At 44.0% G+C, this 20651-nt stretch overlaps 1 protein-coding gene across 1 annotated transcript; it reads left to right on the forward strand.

Moving 5' to 3' along the window:
- Positions 1 to 779: 779 nt before the first annotated feature.
- Positions 780 to 19879, forward strand: LOC131725471 (Fc receptor-like protein 5; the record flags this gene model as incomplete). The annotated part of the gene is made up of 6 exons (XM_059018709.1): positions 780 to 840; positions 995 to 1036; positions 8754 to 9047; positions 12442 to 12729; positions 16789 to 17073; positions 19622 to 19879. Coding segments are annotated over 6 exons (1113 nt in total), but the record flags the coding sequence as incomplete, so codon positions are not given.
- Positions 19880 to 20651: the final 772 nt, after the last annotated feature.

A 20651-nucleotide genomic window follows, 5' to 3' on the forward strand; every position in this document is an offset into this window, starting at 1 on the left:
TTTTTTTACCCCAAAATCTCAAGTCACCTTTCATTTTGATACACACATCTTTTTGTGTAGTTTTCATATGCATGTTCAACAGTTGCACTCTGCTCTTAGAAAAGTTATTTTTGTGGTTAATGTCACCCTACCTTGAACTCTCATGCCCTACGCGAATGCAGAGTATACAATGAGAGCTTTCTCTCAGCTTCATGTTAAGAACCATTCAATCTGATATGACGTTCTGTGAGGTTGCACAACAGTTGCTGTAATGGAAGACAGAAAGACGACGGTGCAAGAACTGAACGCTTATTATTAACAGCACAAAATAACAAAAAGGATAAATGTGAGAAAATAAATAGAACTATTAACAGAAATGACGAATATGCAGCACGATAACAGAGTCCTAATAGGCTTCAACATAGGATTACATTGCCTCTAGCCTCTGGTAAAGCAACACCACAAAAAACTTCCTCCCCTATTTCCTTGCTGAGTTTATATATAGCTGGCTATCTTCAGCCCCTCCCCCTAAGCTCACCGAAGTGAGAAGTACACACATGTATAACTATTTACAAATATTTGCTAAACACATATTGTCCATACTTTACATGAAACTATATAAAATACATTTGAATGACCATTTCATTCCACTTCTTTTCTTCAAAGCGTATTAATATTATTTCTAACATAGTTCTCTTACACTAGTACTAAACTTTATTCCCTCCCTCCCCCACGTATTGGGAGCAGTGAGCTCACTCTCATGAGCTCCAGTATAACTGCCTGTGCCTGTGCATGCTCAGCGCATTCCACGCTGCGGCTCAAACAAGTCTCTAACAAACAAATCAAGGCCAAATTTAAAAGGTATGCTTTTTTTGTTTTTTCTTTGTAGTTTGTATTTGAAACACAAACCCTCCTGCGATATTCTTCTAATAAAAGTGCGCACACTTTCACTAAAAGAATATTTGCATTTTGCTGTGTTCACCAAGATTCCTCTAACTCTTTTTTATTTTCATAGGTCTCCTGGCAACAACTCCAACTCATGTTACCTCTCCTACCGGTAAGTACACTGTTTTATAAGGTTTTGGTCACAGTATGTTATATATGGTTTTAATGTGCATTTAAATATTAAAAGTAGAAGTAGAGCATTAGTGCCTCTTTCAGTCCTGTAGCTACCGTCCAATCCCTTTTAAACAGTGCAATTCCTGGTAGACCATGATGAAACGGCAATGTTCCCTTTCAAGTCGAAAATAACCATCGAGGTATGGGACATTGCCGTCAGGCAGTAGGGATTGGCTGAGCTTTATGTCAAAGCTGCCGATAGGCCTCCGCGCAAGCTGCCGTGTAAGCCCGCCCCCCTGGGAGCTTACTATACGCAGCGCGCGGAGAGTCACTTCCTCTTTTGCCTTCAGCATCAGTAGCGGTAGGACTTAGAGCTATTTAACTGATTGTACTCACTAAGCTTAGGCTTGAGAAGCTGGTTTATCCCCTTCTCCGAGTTTATTTCAGTTATACTCTCCGGAGTTATTATTGTTTATTATTGTGTATTTGTATTATTATTTAGGATATATTTTGTTTAACATTATATATTCCTTTTCGCTTTGCTTCGGCATCGCGTTCTTCGTGGTCTCCCCGTCTTTCCTCTGTTCCTTTTATTATTATTGTGTGGGTTTTTTGTATATATATATTTTATATATATATTATATTTATTGTGTATATATATATTTGTATATATTGTACATTGTGTGTCGGACGCGTGTTGCGTTGGCCTTGGCCACGCGCAATTGCATCCTCGGTCTAGCTTAGGCTAAACCGTGTGTGTGTGCGGGTAGTCTGCTCTGCAGTGTTCCCCCCCGCGGCGCGTTCCCGCCACGTGGTATTGCACTAAACTCCCTTTCCTTCTGCAGCGTCCACATAAAAAAAAAAAAAAAAAAAGATTTTCCCTTCACTATACAGAGGAAGACAACCACCAACGTGCAAAATCCCCAGCACCTTCAGGTAGGTATTGCACAGCATCAGACACTGTACCAGCACTTAGCGTCTCCGCTTGGCGGGTCAGCTGACGCTTAGGCGTCTGTGCTAGCGTTCCACGCTCGGTACTCGCGCTTCGGCGCTCGCGCTCCGGCGCTTTTGGTGTCAGCGCTTGTGCGCTTGGTGCAGCGCTTCGGCGCTTTGTGCAGCGCTTCTGCGCTTGGTGCTTAGTGCTTCTGCACTTGGGGCTCAGTGCTCGACGCTCGACACTTCGGCGCTCGGTGCTCGACGCTCGGTGCACGTTCCATCAACGCTTGGTGCTCGGTGCTCGACGCTCGGTGCTCGACGCTCGACGCTTCGGCGCTCGACGCTCGGTGCTCGGCGCTTGGCGCCTCGACGCACGCACCCTCGACGCACCTCGGTGCTCGACGCTCGGTGCTCGACGCTCGGTGCTGGGCGCTCGACGCTTCGGCGCTCGGTGCTCGGCGCTTGGCGCCTCGACGCACGCACCCTCGACGCTCGACGCACGCACCCTCGACGCTCGACGCACGCGCCTCGACGCTCGGCGCTCGACGCTTCGGCGCTCGACGCTCGACTCTCGGTGTTCGACGCTTCGGCGCTCGACGCCTCAACGCGCGCACCCTTGACGTCGACGCACGCACCTCGGTGCTCGACGCTTCGGCGCTCGGTGCTCGACGCACGCACCCTCGACGCCTCGGCGCTCGACGCACGCACTTCAGGTGCTTGACGCTTGGTGCCCGGCGCTTCGGCGCTCGACGCGCGCACCTCGGCTTTTAACGTCTCTGCGTGATTGACGTCAATACTAGACGCTTCGGCGTTTTACGATGTCTGGGTTCCACCGTTGCGTGACCTGTCAGGCCAAGTTGCCTGCCAGCGACCCTCACGAGGACTGCGTCGCATGCTTAGGGCCGGACCATGCGGCATCTGCCCTGGCAGACAGGGCATACTGCCAGCTATGTGCGGGGTTTCAAACACGCACCCTGCGCCAGAGAGCTAGGAAGGCGGTTGGAGGTCGTTCCCCATCCTCGGGCTCGTCCCACACCGTCTCGGCCCCACCATCATCTATCGTGTCGCTGCCGGCGACGTCTCAGCCTATGAGCCCATCTTCCCAGCTTACAGCTGGTCAGAGGTCTCCAGTTAGACGTGCTCGGGAACGTTCCCGCAGCCCCTCCTCTCGCGGGGCTCGCCCCCGTCGGGAGTCTCGATCCAGATCTCGATCGCCTCGCCGGAGAAGGCACTCCCGCTCCCCTCGAAGGGGTAGACGGCATCAGGACACATCTGGGGTGGCTGAGCTCACCTCCAAGATGTCGCAGTTTATGGAGCTCATGATGGGACAACAATCCCTCCTCATGACCCTAGCGAATGTGGCGCCTCGGGCCCCAGAGATGGTTACCGGACCCAGCGCTAGTCAGCCGATGGTTCCTCCACCAGTGCCCCAGGAAGTAGAGTGGGACGCCGATGCTGTCTCAAGGGACGCATCTGACGCAGACCCGCTCTTCGAAGATACAGAGCCTGAGGTGGCATCCCAGCACTCTGGGCAGGACGACCCTGAAGTGCTGGATACTAATGACCCTATCTGGTCAGTGGTGGAGAGGGCAGCCCGTCACCTAGGCGTGGACTGGCCTGCATCAGAGCCAACACGACGCTCTCTATTTGAATTGCCATCGGCTCCGCCCCTTCAGTCCAGGATGCTCCCGGCATTCCCGGATTTTATTAAGGAGGTGCAGTCCACCTGGGGAGCACCGGCCTCCGCCCCTGCGACTTCTCGCAAGGCTTCGGCCTTCACCATGCACGGGGCGAGCGAAGCTGGGCTAGCGTTGTTTCCGCCAGTGGGCGCCGCGTTCGCCGCGCTAGTAAAGACGCCGACACTTTCGGGGCTGGCTAAGGACCCTTCCTGCCCTAACAGGCAGTGTAGGATTACGGAGGCCCACCTAAAAAAGGGTTATGCCGCGGCTACAGAGGCAGTTAGACTGTCTAACATGGCCAGCCTCCTGACAGTCTACCAGGCGGCGCTGATTCGCGACCTGCCTGAGTCCCCATCCGTCGGACTCAGAACCGAGCTGGGTGCAGTTGCACAGCTTTTGGTCAAGCTGGCTCAGCTGAATGCGCGAGCACAGGGCAGGAGCATTGCTTCCCTTGTAGTGGCAAGGAGGCAGCTATGGCTCTCACAGGCCAGGGTACAGGAGCCTGATAAGGCCTCGTTGCTAGATGCTCCTATATCCCCGGGGCACACGTTTGGCCCAGCGGTGGAGGAGATGCTGCAACGCTCCGTCAAGGCGCGTGAGGCGTCGCAGCAGTTGGCTAAGATGTGGCCAAGCAAGCCTTTCCAGCCAAGGCGGCCGCAGGAGCGCCAATGGTGCAGGGCGCCGCCGCAGCAGCAGGCGCACCCACAGGGCAGTAAAACCGCCCCTTTGGGGGTTGCAGCACGCAGCCAACCCGCGTTTGCAAGACCGCAGCGCGGAGGGTGGCGCCCCAGAGGAGGTAGCAGACCACGCCCTCGTGGCTCTGGTCAGGCCCCTCGTGAGCGAGCGCAGCCTAAGCAGCCCTGAGAAACCCCGGCAGCCATTAACCCACCCCTACACTGTTCCACAGCTCCTGTTCTGGCAACAATGCACCAACGACATCTGGGTGCGCAAAACTATACTCACCGGGTACACCCTTCAATTCCGGTTAAAACCCCCCCCCTTCAGGGGAGTGGTGGTAACTGCAGTGAAGGACTCGGTTCAGTCCTCAGCTCTAAATGCAGAAATACAGGCATTGCTCAAGAAGCGTGCCATTCAACTAGTAGACCCTGCTCTGACCGACCAGGGGTTCTACTCCAAATACTTCCTTGTGCCAAAGAAGGACGGCGGGCTCCGCCCTATTTTAGATCTGCGACTACTGAACAAATACCTACGGGTGTTGTCGTTCAAGATGCTTACGCACAGGCACATTGTCCAGTCTGTCCGGCAAGGCGACTGGTTTACCACCGTAGACCTCACAGATGCATACATTCACGTTCCCATCTGTCCGGGTCACAGGAAGTACCTACGTTTCGCATTTCAGAGCAGGGTCTACGAGTTTTGTGTCCTGCCATTCGGCCTGTCTCTAGCTCCTCGAACCTTTTCGAAGTGTATGGACGCCATTTTAGCCCCCTTGCGGGTTCAAGGCGTTCGACTGCTGAACTATCTGGACGACTGGCTCGTCTGCGCGCAGTCAAAGGAGCAGCTGGCACAGCACACAGTTATGGTTACAGACCATCTTCAGCTGCTAGGTCTGAAGGTCAATCCAGACAAGAGCCGCCTCGTGCCCAGCCAACAGACCGAGTTTTTGGGTCTGCATCTGGACTCAGTGTCCATGGAAGCGACCCTATCGACACAAAGAGTTGCCTCATTAGAGCGGTGTCTCTCCCTATTCAGGTTGAGAGAAACAGTCAGCATGGAGCTCTGTCAGCGCATGCTGGGGTTGATGGCTGCCGCCTCGCAAGCCCTTCCTTTGGGCTTACTACACCAGAGACCTCTGCAGGCCTGGTTCAATGCCTTCGCGTTGCACCCGCGGAGAGACAAGCACTGCAGGTTGAGGGTATCCCGAACCTGCTGGGAAGCATTACGCTGGTGGAGAGTTCAGTCGAACATCCGCCAGGGTGTGCGCTTGGGTCCCATCTTCCGAAGGGAAGTTATCACAACCGACGCTTCCAACCAAGGTTGGGGAGCAGTCTGGAACGGGACAGGGACCCGTGGAGTGTGGTCAGGACCCTGGAGGTCAGCCCACATCAACGCTCTGGAACTCAGAGCAGTGGACCTCGCCCCTTCGGCACTTCTTGCCAGTGCTTCTAGACAAGCACGTGTTAGTGCGGTCAGACAACACCACAGTAGTGGCGTATATCAATCGCCAGGGCGGATTGCGGTCCCCCGGTCTTCACCGGATGGTAACGCGGCTGTTGCTCTGGGCTCAACCGCGTTTAGCCTCTCTGCGTGCAGTTCATCTGCCGGGCAGAGTCAATTACGCAGCGGATCTCCTGTCCAGAGGAGGTCCTCTTGCGGGCGAATGGCGTCTTCGCCCTCAGGTGGTAGAGAGCATTTGGGACTGGTTCGGCACAGCGCAAGTCGATCTCTTCGCTTCGCGAGAGACCACGCACTGTCCCCTATGGTTCTCGGTGAAGGACCTCGACAGCCCCCTAGGAGTCGATGCACTGGCTCACGAATGGCCGCCAGGGCTCCTGTACGCATTTCCACTGATTTCGATGCTCCCCCGCCTTCTTGGAGAAGGTCAGGGTAGAGCAAGCGACAGTTATCCTGATCGCTCCTCGGTGGCCTCGGAGCATATGGTTCCCGAGTCTAGTGCAGTTGTTGCACGGTCGCCCGAGGGAGCTCCCTCTGCGAGCGGACCTGTTGTCCCAAGCCCTAGGAGGGCTATGGCATCCGAACCCCAAGCTCATGCAGCTATGGGCTTGGCCCCTGAGCGGGAGCGCCTGTCAGCCTTAGGGCTTTCGACGGCGGTTATATCCACTATTCAGAGTGCGAGAGCGCCCTCTACTCGGTCGCAATATGCGTATAAGTGGCAATTATTTCAGAGTTGGTGTCTGGCTGAGGGCCATGACCCGGTCTCCTGCCCTATGGCAGTGATATTACAGTTTCTGCAGAAGCTGTTAGATGAGGGTAAGTCACCCTCTACACTTAAAGTGTATTTGGCCGCTATTTCGGCTTGCCATGTACGCATTGACGGGTTATCACCTGGTTGCCATTTTTTGGCATCTCAGTTTCTGAAAGGCGCAAGACGCTTGCGGCCTCCAAGAACGACCAGTTTACCGTCGTGGAGCCTTGATGTGGTGCTAGAAGCCCTTGCCAAGGCACCGTTTGATCCTCTCCACAGCGTGGATATGAAGCTCATATCTATTAAGACTGCGTTTTTGCTGGCTGTGGTATCAGCAAAACGCGTGAGCGAGTTACATGCACTTTCAGTGCATCCTTCTTGTACTCGTTTTGCAGGAGACGGTTCTAAGGTCTCCATGCGCCCTAATCCGGCCTTTTTACCAAAGGTTATATCCCCGTTCCACATGAACCAGTCAGTCGAGTTGATGGCGTTCCATCCTCCTCCTTTTTCTTCCCAGAGGAAGAGCGGTTACACATGCTCTGCCCTGTGAGGGCATTGAGGTGTTATATTGACCGTACAAAGACTGTGAGGCAGACAGAACAGTTGTTCATATGCCATGGTTCTAGATCTTTGGGTCAGCCGCTGTCTAAACAGCGCCTTTCCCACTGGATAGTGGATACTATTAAATTAGCGTATGAATCTGCAGGCCTTCCACCACCAGGGCAGTTGAAGGCGCATTCTACCAGGGGTATGGCGACATCCTGGGCCCTCTTTCGAGGGGTGCCGGTGTCTGATATTTGCGCGGCAGCCAGTTGGGCTACGCCGCATACTTTCATGAGGTTTTACAGGTTAAATGTACTGGAATCCTCTGCTCCGTCATTTGGAGCATCTGTGTTGCACTCTATGACGCCTCAGGTTGCGGACGTCTAGAGTGGTTGACAATATGGTGTGACTATTCCACCTTGGGACAGGTGTCATTGTGAGCATAGACGCTGAGGCGCAGCTCCGCATATGTGTAGATGTACTGCCTACGCAGTTGCGTTATGACGTAAGGCTGTCCTACTGCCGAGAATCCTCCCTTGCCACGGCTTGGGTACACTGTTCCCATACCTTGATGGTTATTTTCGACTTGAAAGGGAACGATAGGTTGCGGATGCAACCCCGGTTCCCTGAAAGAGAAAATAACCATCAAGCCGCGAGGTCGCTCTGGAGGCCTTCACGGCCTGAAGGGCAAAAGAGGAAGTGACTCTCCGCGCGCTGCGTATAGTAAGCTCCCAGGGGGGCGGGCTTACACGGCAGCTTGCGCGGAGGCCTATCGGCAGCTTTGACATAAAGCTCAGCCAATCCCTACTGCCTGACGGCAATGTCCCATACCTTGATGGTTATTTTCTCTTTCAGGGAACCGGGGTTGCATCCGCAACCTATCGTTAGCGTTCATGGTTTTAGTGAGGGTAGCGATTAACAGCTCCCTCACACATTCCCTTCCACCTCCAGTTTCTCACTCTTGGGAATGCGGGTAAGGAAGTCTGCTATCTTGTTCTGTACTCCAGCCCGAGTAAACTTAAAAGGTTGCATTTTACAAGTACTGTAGCAGCCACCCAGTGACACCCAATGAGTCCTAACACCACCACTAGGGGGGCACTACTAAACTAAATTAAAAAGGTTTGGAATAGGGGCAAAGTGACCAGGAATGACAACAGAATGACAGAGGCAGAATAAAAGTTCACAAAGCTTTATTACAGTGATCTTAGGTTTACATAAATCAGTTTAAATAACTATACAATAAAATGCAAACAGTTTTACTAAAAACAAGGAGGGGAAATTAAAGCCAGTCATTATATATATATATATATATATATATATATATATATATATATATATATATATATAGTTATGAATGCTCAAAGTCAGGAGAGGGCTTAACTTAAATCCAAGATGGCCACCAGGCCAAAAAAAATATATGAATTTGGTGCGTTAAAACTAAATTTGACATGATTAAAGCACATTTTTGGGGCATTTTGATTTCAGATATGTTTAAGTTAGTTAAAAACGAAAGGTAATAAATCTGTTTAGGATTTTGTTTGTTGAAATCAAAAATTCCGTCCAACCAAGCGACTCTTAATTGTGATCAGGGTCCTCTAAATGATCTAACCATGAAAATAATGTCACACAGTAATTCTTCAGTCCCTAATTGTTCTTCTCTGTTTCTACAGAGCTGCCCCAGACTACACTCACCCTGGAGCCTCCATTCCCAGAGATATTCACCGGGGAGACAGTCACTCTGAGGTGTGGGGTTGAGGGGGGTTCTGCTGGCTGGAAATATCTCTGGTACAAAGACAGTGAGGACACTCCAGTGCTCCAGACTGCTGGTCGCAGTATAACTGGTGACAGCTACACCATCACTGCAGCCGCTGTATCTGACCAGGGCCAGTACTGCTGTCGAGGACAAAGAGGAGATCAGCCACTCTACTCTCAGCGCAGCGATCCTGTGAAATTAAACATAACTGGTGAGTTTCTTACATTCCCAACCATTCCGATACAGGCCCTATTGATTTAGACAGTGTTTTGATTAAATAAGTCTTGTATTCATAAAAAGTTGACTGTTACAAGTGAATTAATTGATTTCATCTGGTTCAACCACAGATTAAATGTTTTTTTGTTTATGACTGTAAGTCGCCCTGGATAAGGGCGTCTGCTAAGAAATAAATAATAATAATAATATTTAATTCAGGTATATTTCAAATAAAAACCCAACAGGGTTAAAAGCACAGTAAAACATTATATTAATAATCATGTTGAGAGAATGGCTCCACATGTATTTTCTGTGGCAAAAGTTTGTTACACAAAACTTATATAATTAACGAGTCCAAGGATGGATTTATACCACTTGTGGTGTGTTTAAAGGCCCTTGGCTGACGCCTCGGGCCTTATCACCACCCCAGGTGTGGTATATATGATGGGAACCGCACGGTCCGTCGTGGTTTATACCTTACATATACAATAACTTTGGAAAGTTCAAACACTCAAAAAAAATATGATTTCTATTTTAACAAGGGTTTTATGGCCTGAGGGTTTTATGGTTGTGTAATCAAGAGAGAGGAGTGCATGTTGTTTGCAGGTTTTTCTATTTATTTATTTATTTATTTATTTATTTATTTTGCTTCACTTCATTTTGAATGGAATCCTTTGACTGTAGTCATGCATTTGCATTTGTTGGGACATGGCAGAAGTTGGTGAAGTGAGCCATTAAGCACTTGACTACTATTAAAAGTCCATCCTCTGGAAGTAATGCAAAAAGATGTGGCTCTGCCTAATCACAAGTTAACACAAATGTTCTTAACAGTTCAGAATGAACTGTGTTCTCGTAGTGGTACTAAAAGAAAATTACTACAGCACATAAGAACATAAGAAAGTTTACAAACAAAGATGAGGCCATTCATCCCATCTTGCTCGTTTGGTTGTTAGTAGCTTATTGATCCCAGAATCTCATCAAGCAGCTTCTTGAAGGATCCCAGGGTGTCAGCTTCAACAACATTACTGAGGAGTTGGTTCCAGATCCTCACAATTCTCTGTGTATTCTCTGTGCCTTTTAAACCCGGGATAATTCTGGTCGCTCTTCTTTGCACCCTTTCTAGAGCAGCAATATCCTTTTTGTAACGAGGTGACCAGAACTGAAAACAACATTCTAGATGAGGTCTTACTAATGCATTGTAAAGTTTTAACATTACTTCCCTTGATTTAAATTCAACACTTTTCACAATATATCTTGTTGACTTTTTTTATAGCTTCCCCTCTACCTCTGTGTAACACTGTTATTGGGAGACAACCACATTTGCTAATTACAGTGACATGCATATATTACTGAGGAACCAAATGCTATGAGAATTGTATACATTGGTAAAAAAAAAAAATAGGGAAACATCCAACCACATCCAACCGCATCCTGATCAAAAGATGCAAAGGTCTAGACCATGTAAGTGAGTCATTATATATATATATATATATATATATATATATATATATATATATATATATATATATATATATATAAATAAAGCCTATAGGGAAATCTGAAAAGCTATTGTTATTTTTTTTTTAAGTGAAACATTTAGTAATGGACATAGCATGGACCAAAAAGCTCCAGTGAAATAAGGAATCAGATTCAAAAACAGATACAATTGTTGATCGCAATGTTATGGTTTTGAGAAAACTAGGCCGGGATGATGCTCAGGAAATATTGTTTTGTCATAAATTAATTAAAGAACAAATTTAGGGAAGATTTTGTAATTTCAGATGACAGCAGGGTTAAAAAAATTTAAATGACTCTGCGTTCCGGAATGTAATGTGCATGCCCGTTTGTGACTTTTCCTAAATATATGCATTAGATATAGTGACGGCGTTTGAGCTGCATATTCACAAGAAATTGACAATTATAAACATGTTTACCTAGAAGCACACAAACCGGTCATTTTAACCGGTTATTTCAATACATATTTATTTATCAAATGTAGCCTATAATCCGGTAAATGCTCAGGGAAAGTGTAGAAGCGTGTATTGTGTGTGGACTGTAGAGGTTAGAAAGCTGCCAGGTATGCAGGCTAAATAAATCTGCTATATAAATAGTTTATTGTATTATAGTTATTTATGTTTTGAAGTAGTGCATTAGATACTATTTTTTGAAAAAAAAGACCCTTTGATGTTATTTTTACAAACAAATAAAATGTTTATAGAACTCCGTATGTACGAGACCCGTTACAAAATAGTCACTAGTGAAATGTTTAATTTATTTATGTTTTATTTAAGTTTTTCTTGTTTTGTACTGCTGCTTTTGAAGAAAAATATTTGATGTTTTGTTTTCTATTTAAATATGGTGTTTCTGCTATGCAAATGTTTGATTTGATGTTCATAAACACAACTTTTGAGTTTTATACAATCGTTTGTCTTTCATTGTCATATTACAGCTGTTTAAAAAGCTACCGGTTAAAATGACCGGTTTGGTGCTTCTAGGTAGTTCGAAATTCCGGCATATCTAGTGTTAAATTTCAGCGTTTCAAAGTTAGTTTTTTCCTTCTTCAGAAATTACTGTTTTGTGAAATAGAAAACAGGCCATTTTGAAATGAAAAAGCATTAGCTTTACACAGGTAAAGTCTTGCCCACAGTCTCTCAGATAGACAAGAGCTGGAGGACTAGAATTGTGCACCTCTGACCTATTGCATTAGCCTATTGTATTGTATTATATCCTGCTATTGTACAGTGTTATGTGCACATTGCAAAAGGTTGTTATTATCCCTTCAGTATGTGTTTCATACCTGATCCAGGGGGTCTTGTCTGAACCATCCAGATATATTTAATATTTCCCATGAATAGGGCTATTGTCGGACAACCAACCAGAATAATCAACCAAGAATACAAATCTCAGACAGTAAAAATGTATAATTACAACAATACAGAGCTGTGCCCTCTTTACTGGACCCTGAGAGACAGTAACATTGAGCTGCTTTCATTTGAGAGAATCAGAGTCTGTGTTTCCATTGTACTGGAACCTGGGCAGCAGTGTGGAGTAGTGGTTAGGGCTCTGGACTCTTGACCGGAGGGTTGTGGGTTCAATCCCAGGTGGGGGACACTGCTGCTGTACCCTTGAGCAAGGTACTTTACCTAGACTGTTCCAGTAAAAACCCAACTGTATAAATGACTAATTGTATGTAAAAAATATTAATAATATTGAGTAAAAAAAAAAGAATAATGTAATTGTATGTAAAAATGTGATATCTTGTAACAATTGTAAGTCACCCTGGATAAGGGCGTATGCTTAGAAATTAATAATAATAATGCAATGTTTTATTTCTGTCTTTGTATTGGAGATGGATGTTCCTAACATGCCTTGTTTCTTCATTTACCCAGAGCTGCCAAAGGCTGTGCTGACCAGCAGTCCTCAATGGAGAAACCTGTACACTGGAGAGACTGTCACCCTGAGCTGTGAGGTTGAGGGGCGTTTCACTGGATGGCGATATCTCTGGTACAAGAAAAGTGAGGGAGGCACAGTGCAGCAGATTGGAGACGCTATTGATGAGAGATACACAATCAGGCTTGCTGATCAGTCCTATAGTGGACAGTACTGGTGTGAGGCACAAAGAGGAGATCGACCACGTTCCTCTCAGCGCAGTGATCCTGTTACACTGACTGTGTCTGGTGAGTTTATGAACACAGCGATCCTGTTACACTGACTGTGTCTGGTGAGTTTATTAACACAGTGATCCTGTTACACTGACTGTGTCTGGTGAGTTTATTAACACAGTGATCCTGTTACACTGACTGTGTCTGGTGAGTTTATCAACACAGTGATTCTGTTACACTGACTGTGTCTGGTGAGTTTATTAACACAGTGATCCTGTTACACTGGCTGTGTCTGGTGAGTTTATTAATACAGTGATCCTGCTACACTGACTGTGTCTGGTGAGTTTATTAACACAGCGATCCTGTTACACTGTGTCTGGTGAGTTTATTAACACAGCGATCCTGTTACACTGACTGTGTCTGGTGAGTTCATTAACACAGCGATCCTGTTACACTGACTGTGTCTGGTGAGTTTATTAACACAGTGATCCTGTTACACTGACTGTGTCTGGTGAGTTTATTAACACAGCGATCCTGTTACACTGACTGTGTCTGGTGAGTTTATTAACACAGTGATCCTGTTACACTGACTGTGTCTGGTGAGTTTATTAACACAGCGATCCTGTTACACTGACTGTGTCTGGTGAGTTTATTAACACAGTGATCCTGTTACACTGACTGTGTCTGGTGAGTTTATTAACACAGCGATCCTGTTACACTGACTGTGTCTGGTGAGTTTATTAACACAGTGATCCTGTTACACTGACTGTGTCTGGTGAGTTTATTAACACAGCGATCCTGTTACACTGACTGTGTCTGGTGAGTTTATTAACACAGTGATTCTGTTACACTGACTGTGTCTGGTGAGTTTATTAACACAGTGATCCTGTTACACTGACTGTGTCTGGTGAATTTATTAACACAGTGATCCTGTTACACTGACTGTGTCTGGTGAGTTTATTAACACAGTGATCCTGTTACACTGACTGTGTCTGGTGAGTTTATTAACACAGCGATCCTGTTACACTGACTGTGTCTGGTGAGTTTATTAACACAGTGATTCTGTTACACTGACTGTGTCTGGTGAGTTTATTAACACAGTGATCCTGTTACACTGACTGTGTCTGGTGAGTTTATTAACACAGTGATCCTGTTACACTGACTGTGTCTGGTGAGTTTATTAACACAGTGATCCTGTTACACTGACTGTGTCTGGTGAGTTTATTAACAAAGTGATCCTGTTACACTGACTGTGTCTGGTGAGTTTATTAACACAGTGATCCTGTTACCCCTGCTGTGTCTGGTGAGTTCATTAACCCAGCTGAACAGACCCCTCAATACAGACCCCTGAGAGGCAGTACTGATCCATTTTAAACTGCCTGAGGCAGTAATGTAGTTGATTGTAAGAAAGAAAAACCCAGCTGGATGGCAGTGGTGATGTTGCTCTCTTTAATCACCTCTTTTATTAGACCCTTCCATTCAGAACAATTACAACAGAGGAGTTGGTCACTATGCACTGTATAACAAAATGGCTTTCGTTCACACCAGATTACAGCAGAAAGCCAGACAGTCACTCTGTAATCACTTTCACCCACTGCTAGGGTACGGTTCATTCTCCCCAGCTGCTTTCGTTATTGATCATCTCTGGAGGCTTTACATTACATTGATCTGCTGTGTGTGATTAAATACAAAACCTTTGCACTAAATAAAAAAAAAAAATACATCAAATATGGTTTAATTATGATAGATAGATGAAATCTTAGGTCAGAATCATACAAAGTAAAAATAAATTACATAAACCACTGTTACTCTTTAAAAAAATGTATTGTATAGGTGGTCCTGAAAAGCATGTTGGAAGGTCCTGGAGTAAATATAAACATTCTTTTAACCTAAAATCTAAGATAAAGCATTGTACTTTTTAATGGCTCGGATTACGATGCTCTTCATTTGTGATTTAAAGTACTCATGGTTATTAATAAATCAGGTAAAAAGAAAAGGTAATTTCAATGTTCATAAAAGTAAAATGTAATAAAACTTTAAAGATTTTGCTATAAAAAACACAGTTTAAATAGTCACATAAAAACAGCATAATATTGTGAGCTTTTATATGAAAACAAAACACATTTAAGCATAGATGACATAACTGAAATGAATCATGAAATCAGAAAATCAGAATTGAACGGTGACTGGTATACCGTATTAGTCCTTTAGGCGAATTCAGAAGGAACTGTCTATATTTTTTAGGGGAATCTCAGTGAGCTGTCCCAGACGATGATTTTCATCAAAGTTATTGTTTCACCGTAGTTTGTGGAAGATGCTTCCAACATTCAAGGTTCAGCATTTAACACTAGAAGTGCCAAGCCAGTCAATTTAACCGTTTTGAGCTTTAAAATTTAAATGACTCTGCGTTCCGGAATGTAATGCGCATTATAAACATGTTTACCTAGAAGAGCCCAAACCGGTCATTTTAACCGGTTATTTCAGTACATATTTATTTATCAAATGTAGCCTATAATCCGGTAAATGCTCAGGGAAAGTGGAGAAGCGTGTATTGTGTGTGAACTGTACAGGTTAGAAAGCTGCCAGGTATGCAGGCTAAATAAATCTGCTATATAAATAGTTTATTGTATTATAGTTATTAATGTTTTGATGTAGTGCATTATATACTCTTTTTGAAAATAAAAGACCATTTGATGTTATTTTTACAAACAAATGAAATGTTTATAGAACTCCGTATGTACAGAGATCTGTTACGAAATAGTCACTAGTGAAATGTTTATCTTATTTAAGTTTATTTAAGTTTCTCTTGTTTTGTACTGCTCCTTATGAAAAAAAAAAGTATGTTTTGTTTTCCATTTAAATATGGTGTTTCTGCTATGCAAATGTTTGATTTGAAATTAATAAATGCAGCTTTTGAGTTTTATATAATCGTTTGTCTTTCATGATCATATTACAGCTGTTTAAAAAGCTACCGGTTAAAATGACCCGTTTGGTGCTTCTAGGTAGTTCGAAATTCCAGCGCTTCTAGTGTTAAATTTCAACGTTTCAAAGATAGTTTTTTCCTTCTTCAGAAATTACTGTTTGTGAAATAGAAAACAGTCCATTTTGAAATGAAAAAGCATTAGCTTTACACAGGGATAGTCTTGCCCACAGTCTCTCAGATAGACAAGAGGTGGAGGACTAGAATTGTGCACCTCTGACCTATTGCATTAGCCTATTGTATTGTATTATATCCTGCTATAGTTCAGTGTTATGTACATATTGTAAAAGGTTGTTATTATCCCTTCAGTATGTGTTTCATACCTGATCCAGGGAGTCTTGTCTGAACCGTCCAGATATATATATATATATATATATATATATATATATATATATATATATATATATATATATATATATTTTAATTTAGTCGTCGCCAATTATTTTACCCCGATTTTCACCCCAATTTAGCATGCCCAATTATTATCTGTATCCCCGGCTCACCGCTCGCAACCCCCCCGCCGACTCGGGAAACGGAGGCTGGAATACGCGGTCCTCCGAAACGTGCTCCTTCCAAGCCGTCATTTTTCACACTCGCAGATCCACAGCAATGCCACCAGACCTATAGTGCCGGAGGACAACACAGATCTGGCGGCTCCGCTGCAGAGCCACAGGCGCCCCTGTCGGCCACAGGGGTCGCTGATGCGCGGTGATCCGTGGATTCCCCTGCCGACCTAAGCCCTCCCTACCCGGGCAGCGCTCAGCCAATTGTGCCGCCCCTAGGAACTCCCGGTCACGGTCAGCTGTGACATAGCCTGGATTCGAACTGCGATCTCCAGGCTATAGGGCACATCCTACATTCCGCGTGGAGCGCCTTTACTGGGATGTGCCACTCGGGAGCCCATCCAGATATATTTCATATTTTTCATGAATAGGGCTATTTTCAGATAACCAACCAGAATAATCAACCAAGAATACAAATCTCAGACAGTAAAATGTATAATAACAACAATACAGAAACAGTAACATTGAGCTGCTTTCATTTGAGAGAATCAGACCCCTGTGTTTCCATTGTACTGGAACCTGTAATGTTTTATTTCTGTCTTTGTATTGGAGATGGATGTTCCTAACATGCCTTGTTTCTTCATTTACCAGAGCTGCCAAAGGCTGTGCTGAACAGCAGTCCTCAATGGAGAAACCTGTACACTGGAGAGACTGTCACCCTGAGCTGTGGGGTTGAGAGGGGTTTCACTGACTGGGAATATCTCTGGTACAAGAGCAGTCAGAGAGACACAAGGCAGATCAGAGACACCACTGGAGCCAGTTACACACTCAGCTCTGTCACTCAGTCCCATAGTGGAGAGTACCAGTGTGAGGCACAAAGAGGAGACCGACCACGTTCCTCTCAGCGCAGTGATCCTGTTACACTGACTGTGTCTGGTGAGTTTATTAACACAGCGATCCTGTTACACTGACTGTGTCTGGTGAGTTTATTAACACAGTGATCTGTTACACTGACTGTGTCTGGTGAGTTTATTAACACAGTGATCCTGTTACACTGACTGTGTCTGGTGAGTTTATTAACACAGCGATCCTCTGTTACACTGACTGTGTCTGGTGAGTTTATTAACCCAGCTGAACAGACCCCTCAATACAGACCCCTGAGAGGCAGTAGTACTGCTCCATTTTAAACTGCCTGATGCAGTAGTGTAGTTGATTGCAAAGAAAAAAACCCAGCTGGATGGCAGTGGTGATGTTGCTCTCTTTAATCACCTCTTTTATTAGACCCTTCCATTCAGAACAATTTCAATAGAGGAGTTGGTCACTATGCACTGTATAACAAAATGGCTTTCGTTCACACCAGACTACAGCAGAAAGCTGGACAGTCACTCTGTAATCACTTTCACCCACTGCTAGGTACAGTTCATTCTCCCCAGCTGCTTTCGTTACTGATCATCTCTGGAGGCTTTACATTACATTGATCTGTGCAAGATTAAATACAAAACCTTTGCACTAAATTAAAAAAAATACATAACATATGGTTTAATTATGATAGATAGATGAAATCTTAGGTCAGACCCACACAAAGTAAAATAAATTACATAAACCACTGTTACTCTTTAAAAAATGTATTGTATCAGTGGTCCTGAAAAGCATGTTTGAAGGTCCTGAAGTAAATATAAACATTCTTTTAATCTAAAATCTAAGATAAAGCATTGTACTTTTTAATGGCTCGGATTACGATGCTCTTCATTTGTGATTTAAAGTACTCATGGTTATTAATAAATGAAGTAAAAACAAAAGGTCATTTCAATGTTCATAAAAGTAAAATGTAATAAAACTTTAAAGATTTTGCTATAAAAAACACAATTTAAATAGTCACTTAAAAAACAACATAATATTGTGAGCTTTTATATGAAAAACAAAACACATTTAAGCATAGATGACATAACTGAAATGAATCATGAAATCAGAAAATCAGAATTGAACGGTGACTGCTATACAGTATTAGTCCTTTAGGCGAATTCAGAAGGAACTGCCTAAATTTTTTAGGGGAATCTCAGAGAGCTGTCCCAGACGATGATTTTAATCAAAGTTAATGTTTCACCGTAGTTTGTGGAAGATGCTTCCAACATTCAAGGTTCAGCATTTAACACAGGAAGCGCCAAGCCAGTCAATTTGACCGTTTTGTGTTTTAAAATTTAAATGACTCTGCGTTCCGGAATGTAATGCGCATGCCCGTTTGTGACTTTTCTAAATATATGCATTAGATATAGTGACGGCGTTTGAGCGCATATTCACAAGAAATTGACAATTATAAGCATGTTTACCTAGAAGAGCCCAAACCGGTCATTTTAACCGGTTATTTCAATGCATATTTATCTATTCAAATGTAGCCTGTAATCCGGTAAATGCTCAGGGAAAGTGGGGAAGCGTGTATTCTGTGTGGACTGTACAGGTTAGAAAGCTGCCAGGTATGCAGGCTAAATAAATATGCTATATAAATAGTTTATTGTATTATAGTTATTTATGTTTTAAAGTAGTGCATTATATACTCTTTTTAAAAATAAAAGACCCTTTGATGTTATTTTTACAAACAAATAAAATGTTTATAGAACTCTGTATGTACAGAGACCCGTTACAAAATAGTCACTAGTGAAATGTTTATTTTATTTAAGTTTCTCTTGTTTTGTACTGCTCCTTTGAAAAAAAAAGTATGTTTTGTTTTCCATTTAAATATGGTGTTTCTGCTATGCAAATGTTTGATTTGATGTTCATAAACACAACTTTTGAGTTTTATTACAATCGTTTGTCTTTCATGATCATATTACAGCTGTTTAAAAAGCTACCGGTTAAAATGACCGTTTGGTGCTTCTAGGTAGTTCGAAATTCCTGACGCTTCTAGTGTTAAAGTTCAGCGTTTCAAAGTTAGTTTTTTCCTTCTTCAGAAATTACTGTTTTGTGAAATAGAAAACAGTCAATTTTGAAATGAAAAAGCATTAGCTTTACACAGGGAAAGTCTTGCCCACAATCTCTCTGATAAACAAGAGCTGGAGGACTAGAATTGTGCACCTCTGACCTATTGCATTAGCCTATTGTATTGTATTATGTACTGCTATTGTACAGTGTTATGTACACATTGTAAAAGGTTGTTATTATCCCTTCAATATGTGTTTCATACCTGATCAGGGGGTCTTGTCTGAACCATCCAGATATATTTAATATTTTCTATGAATAGGGCTATTGTCGGATAACCAACCAGAATAATCAACCAAGAATACAAATCTCAGACAGTAAAAATGTATAATTACAACAATACAGAGCTGTGCCCTCTTTACTGGACCCTGAGAGACAGTAACATTGAGCTGCTTTCATTTGAGAGAATCAGAGTCTGTGTTTCCATTGTACTGGAACCTGTAATGTTTTATTTCTGTCTTTGTATTGGTAATGGATGTTCCTAACATGCCTTGTTTCTTCATTTACCCAGAGCTGCCAAAGGCTGTGCTGACCAGCAGTCTTCAATGGGGAGAGCTGTACACTGGAGAGACTGTCACCCTGAGCTGTGGGGTTGAGGGGCGTTTCACTGGATGGCGATATCTCTGGTACAAGAGCAGTCAGGAGGCACAGTGAAGATCAGAGACACCACTGGGGCCAGATACACACTCAGCCCTGTCACTCAGTCCCATAGTGGACAGTACCAGTGTGAGGCACAAAGAGGAGATCAACCACGTTCCTCTCAGCGCAGTAATCCTGTTACACTGGGCTGTGTCTGGTGAGTTTATTAACACAGTGATCCTGTGACACTGACTGTGTTTGGTGAGTTTATTAACACAGCGATCCTGTTACACTGACTGTGTCTGGTGAGTTCATTAACACAGTGATCCTGTTACACTGACTGTGTCTGGTGAGTTTATTAACACAGCGATCCTGTTACACTGACTGTGTCTGGTGAGTTTATTAACTATTTTTTCTGAATATTGTAGCCAAGAAGAGCTTAATTTTTATACCACGCTGCATTTACGAGTGTACGTCTTCCAAACATTTAATTTGTTGTACATACCTATTCAGACCGTTGGTGTGGTGGTCCGTCTTACTTTAATACACACAATCTCGATTTCATTATCGATTAATAGTAGTCTAATCACTTTAAGAAAAGCCTCCAGTAAAACTTTAAAAGACGATGCTGCACTGTCCTGCGCCGTGTCTTGGTTTTCTTTGGTGGAATGTAAAGAGGGACAGGCTATTGATTAGCCTATCAGACACTAACTCTTAGATTTTGCATTTTTTAAATTAAATTTCTTATTATCCAGTAAGCTCACATGAGGAAACACGTCCACTTTGTCAGTCAGAAAGTGCAAATGTGGCAATGTTACATTGGTAACCAGAAATCAATATTTTGGAGATGATTATTGTGAAGAGTCTGAAATTGGATTAATTTGCTTCCCGAAGCAGATTTTTATTTGGCGGTTTGTCTAGAAATGGCAGCAGAGCTCTTTGTTGCTGCTTGAGTTGAATTT

This window comes from Acipenser ruthenus, unplaced genomic scaffold (genome assembly GCF_902713425.1).
Source record: "Acipenser ruthenus unplaced genomic scaffold, fAciRut3.2 maternal haplotype, whole genome shotgun sequence".
NCBI lineage: Eukaryota > Metazoa > Chordata > Actinopteri > Acipenseriformes > Acipenseridae > Acipenser > Acipenser ruthenus.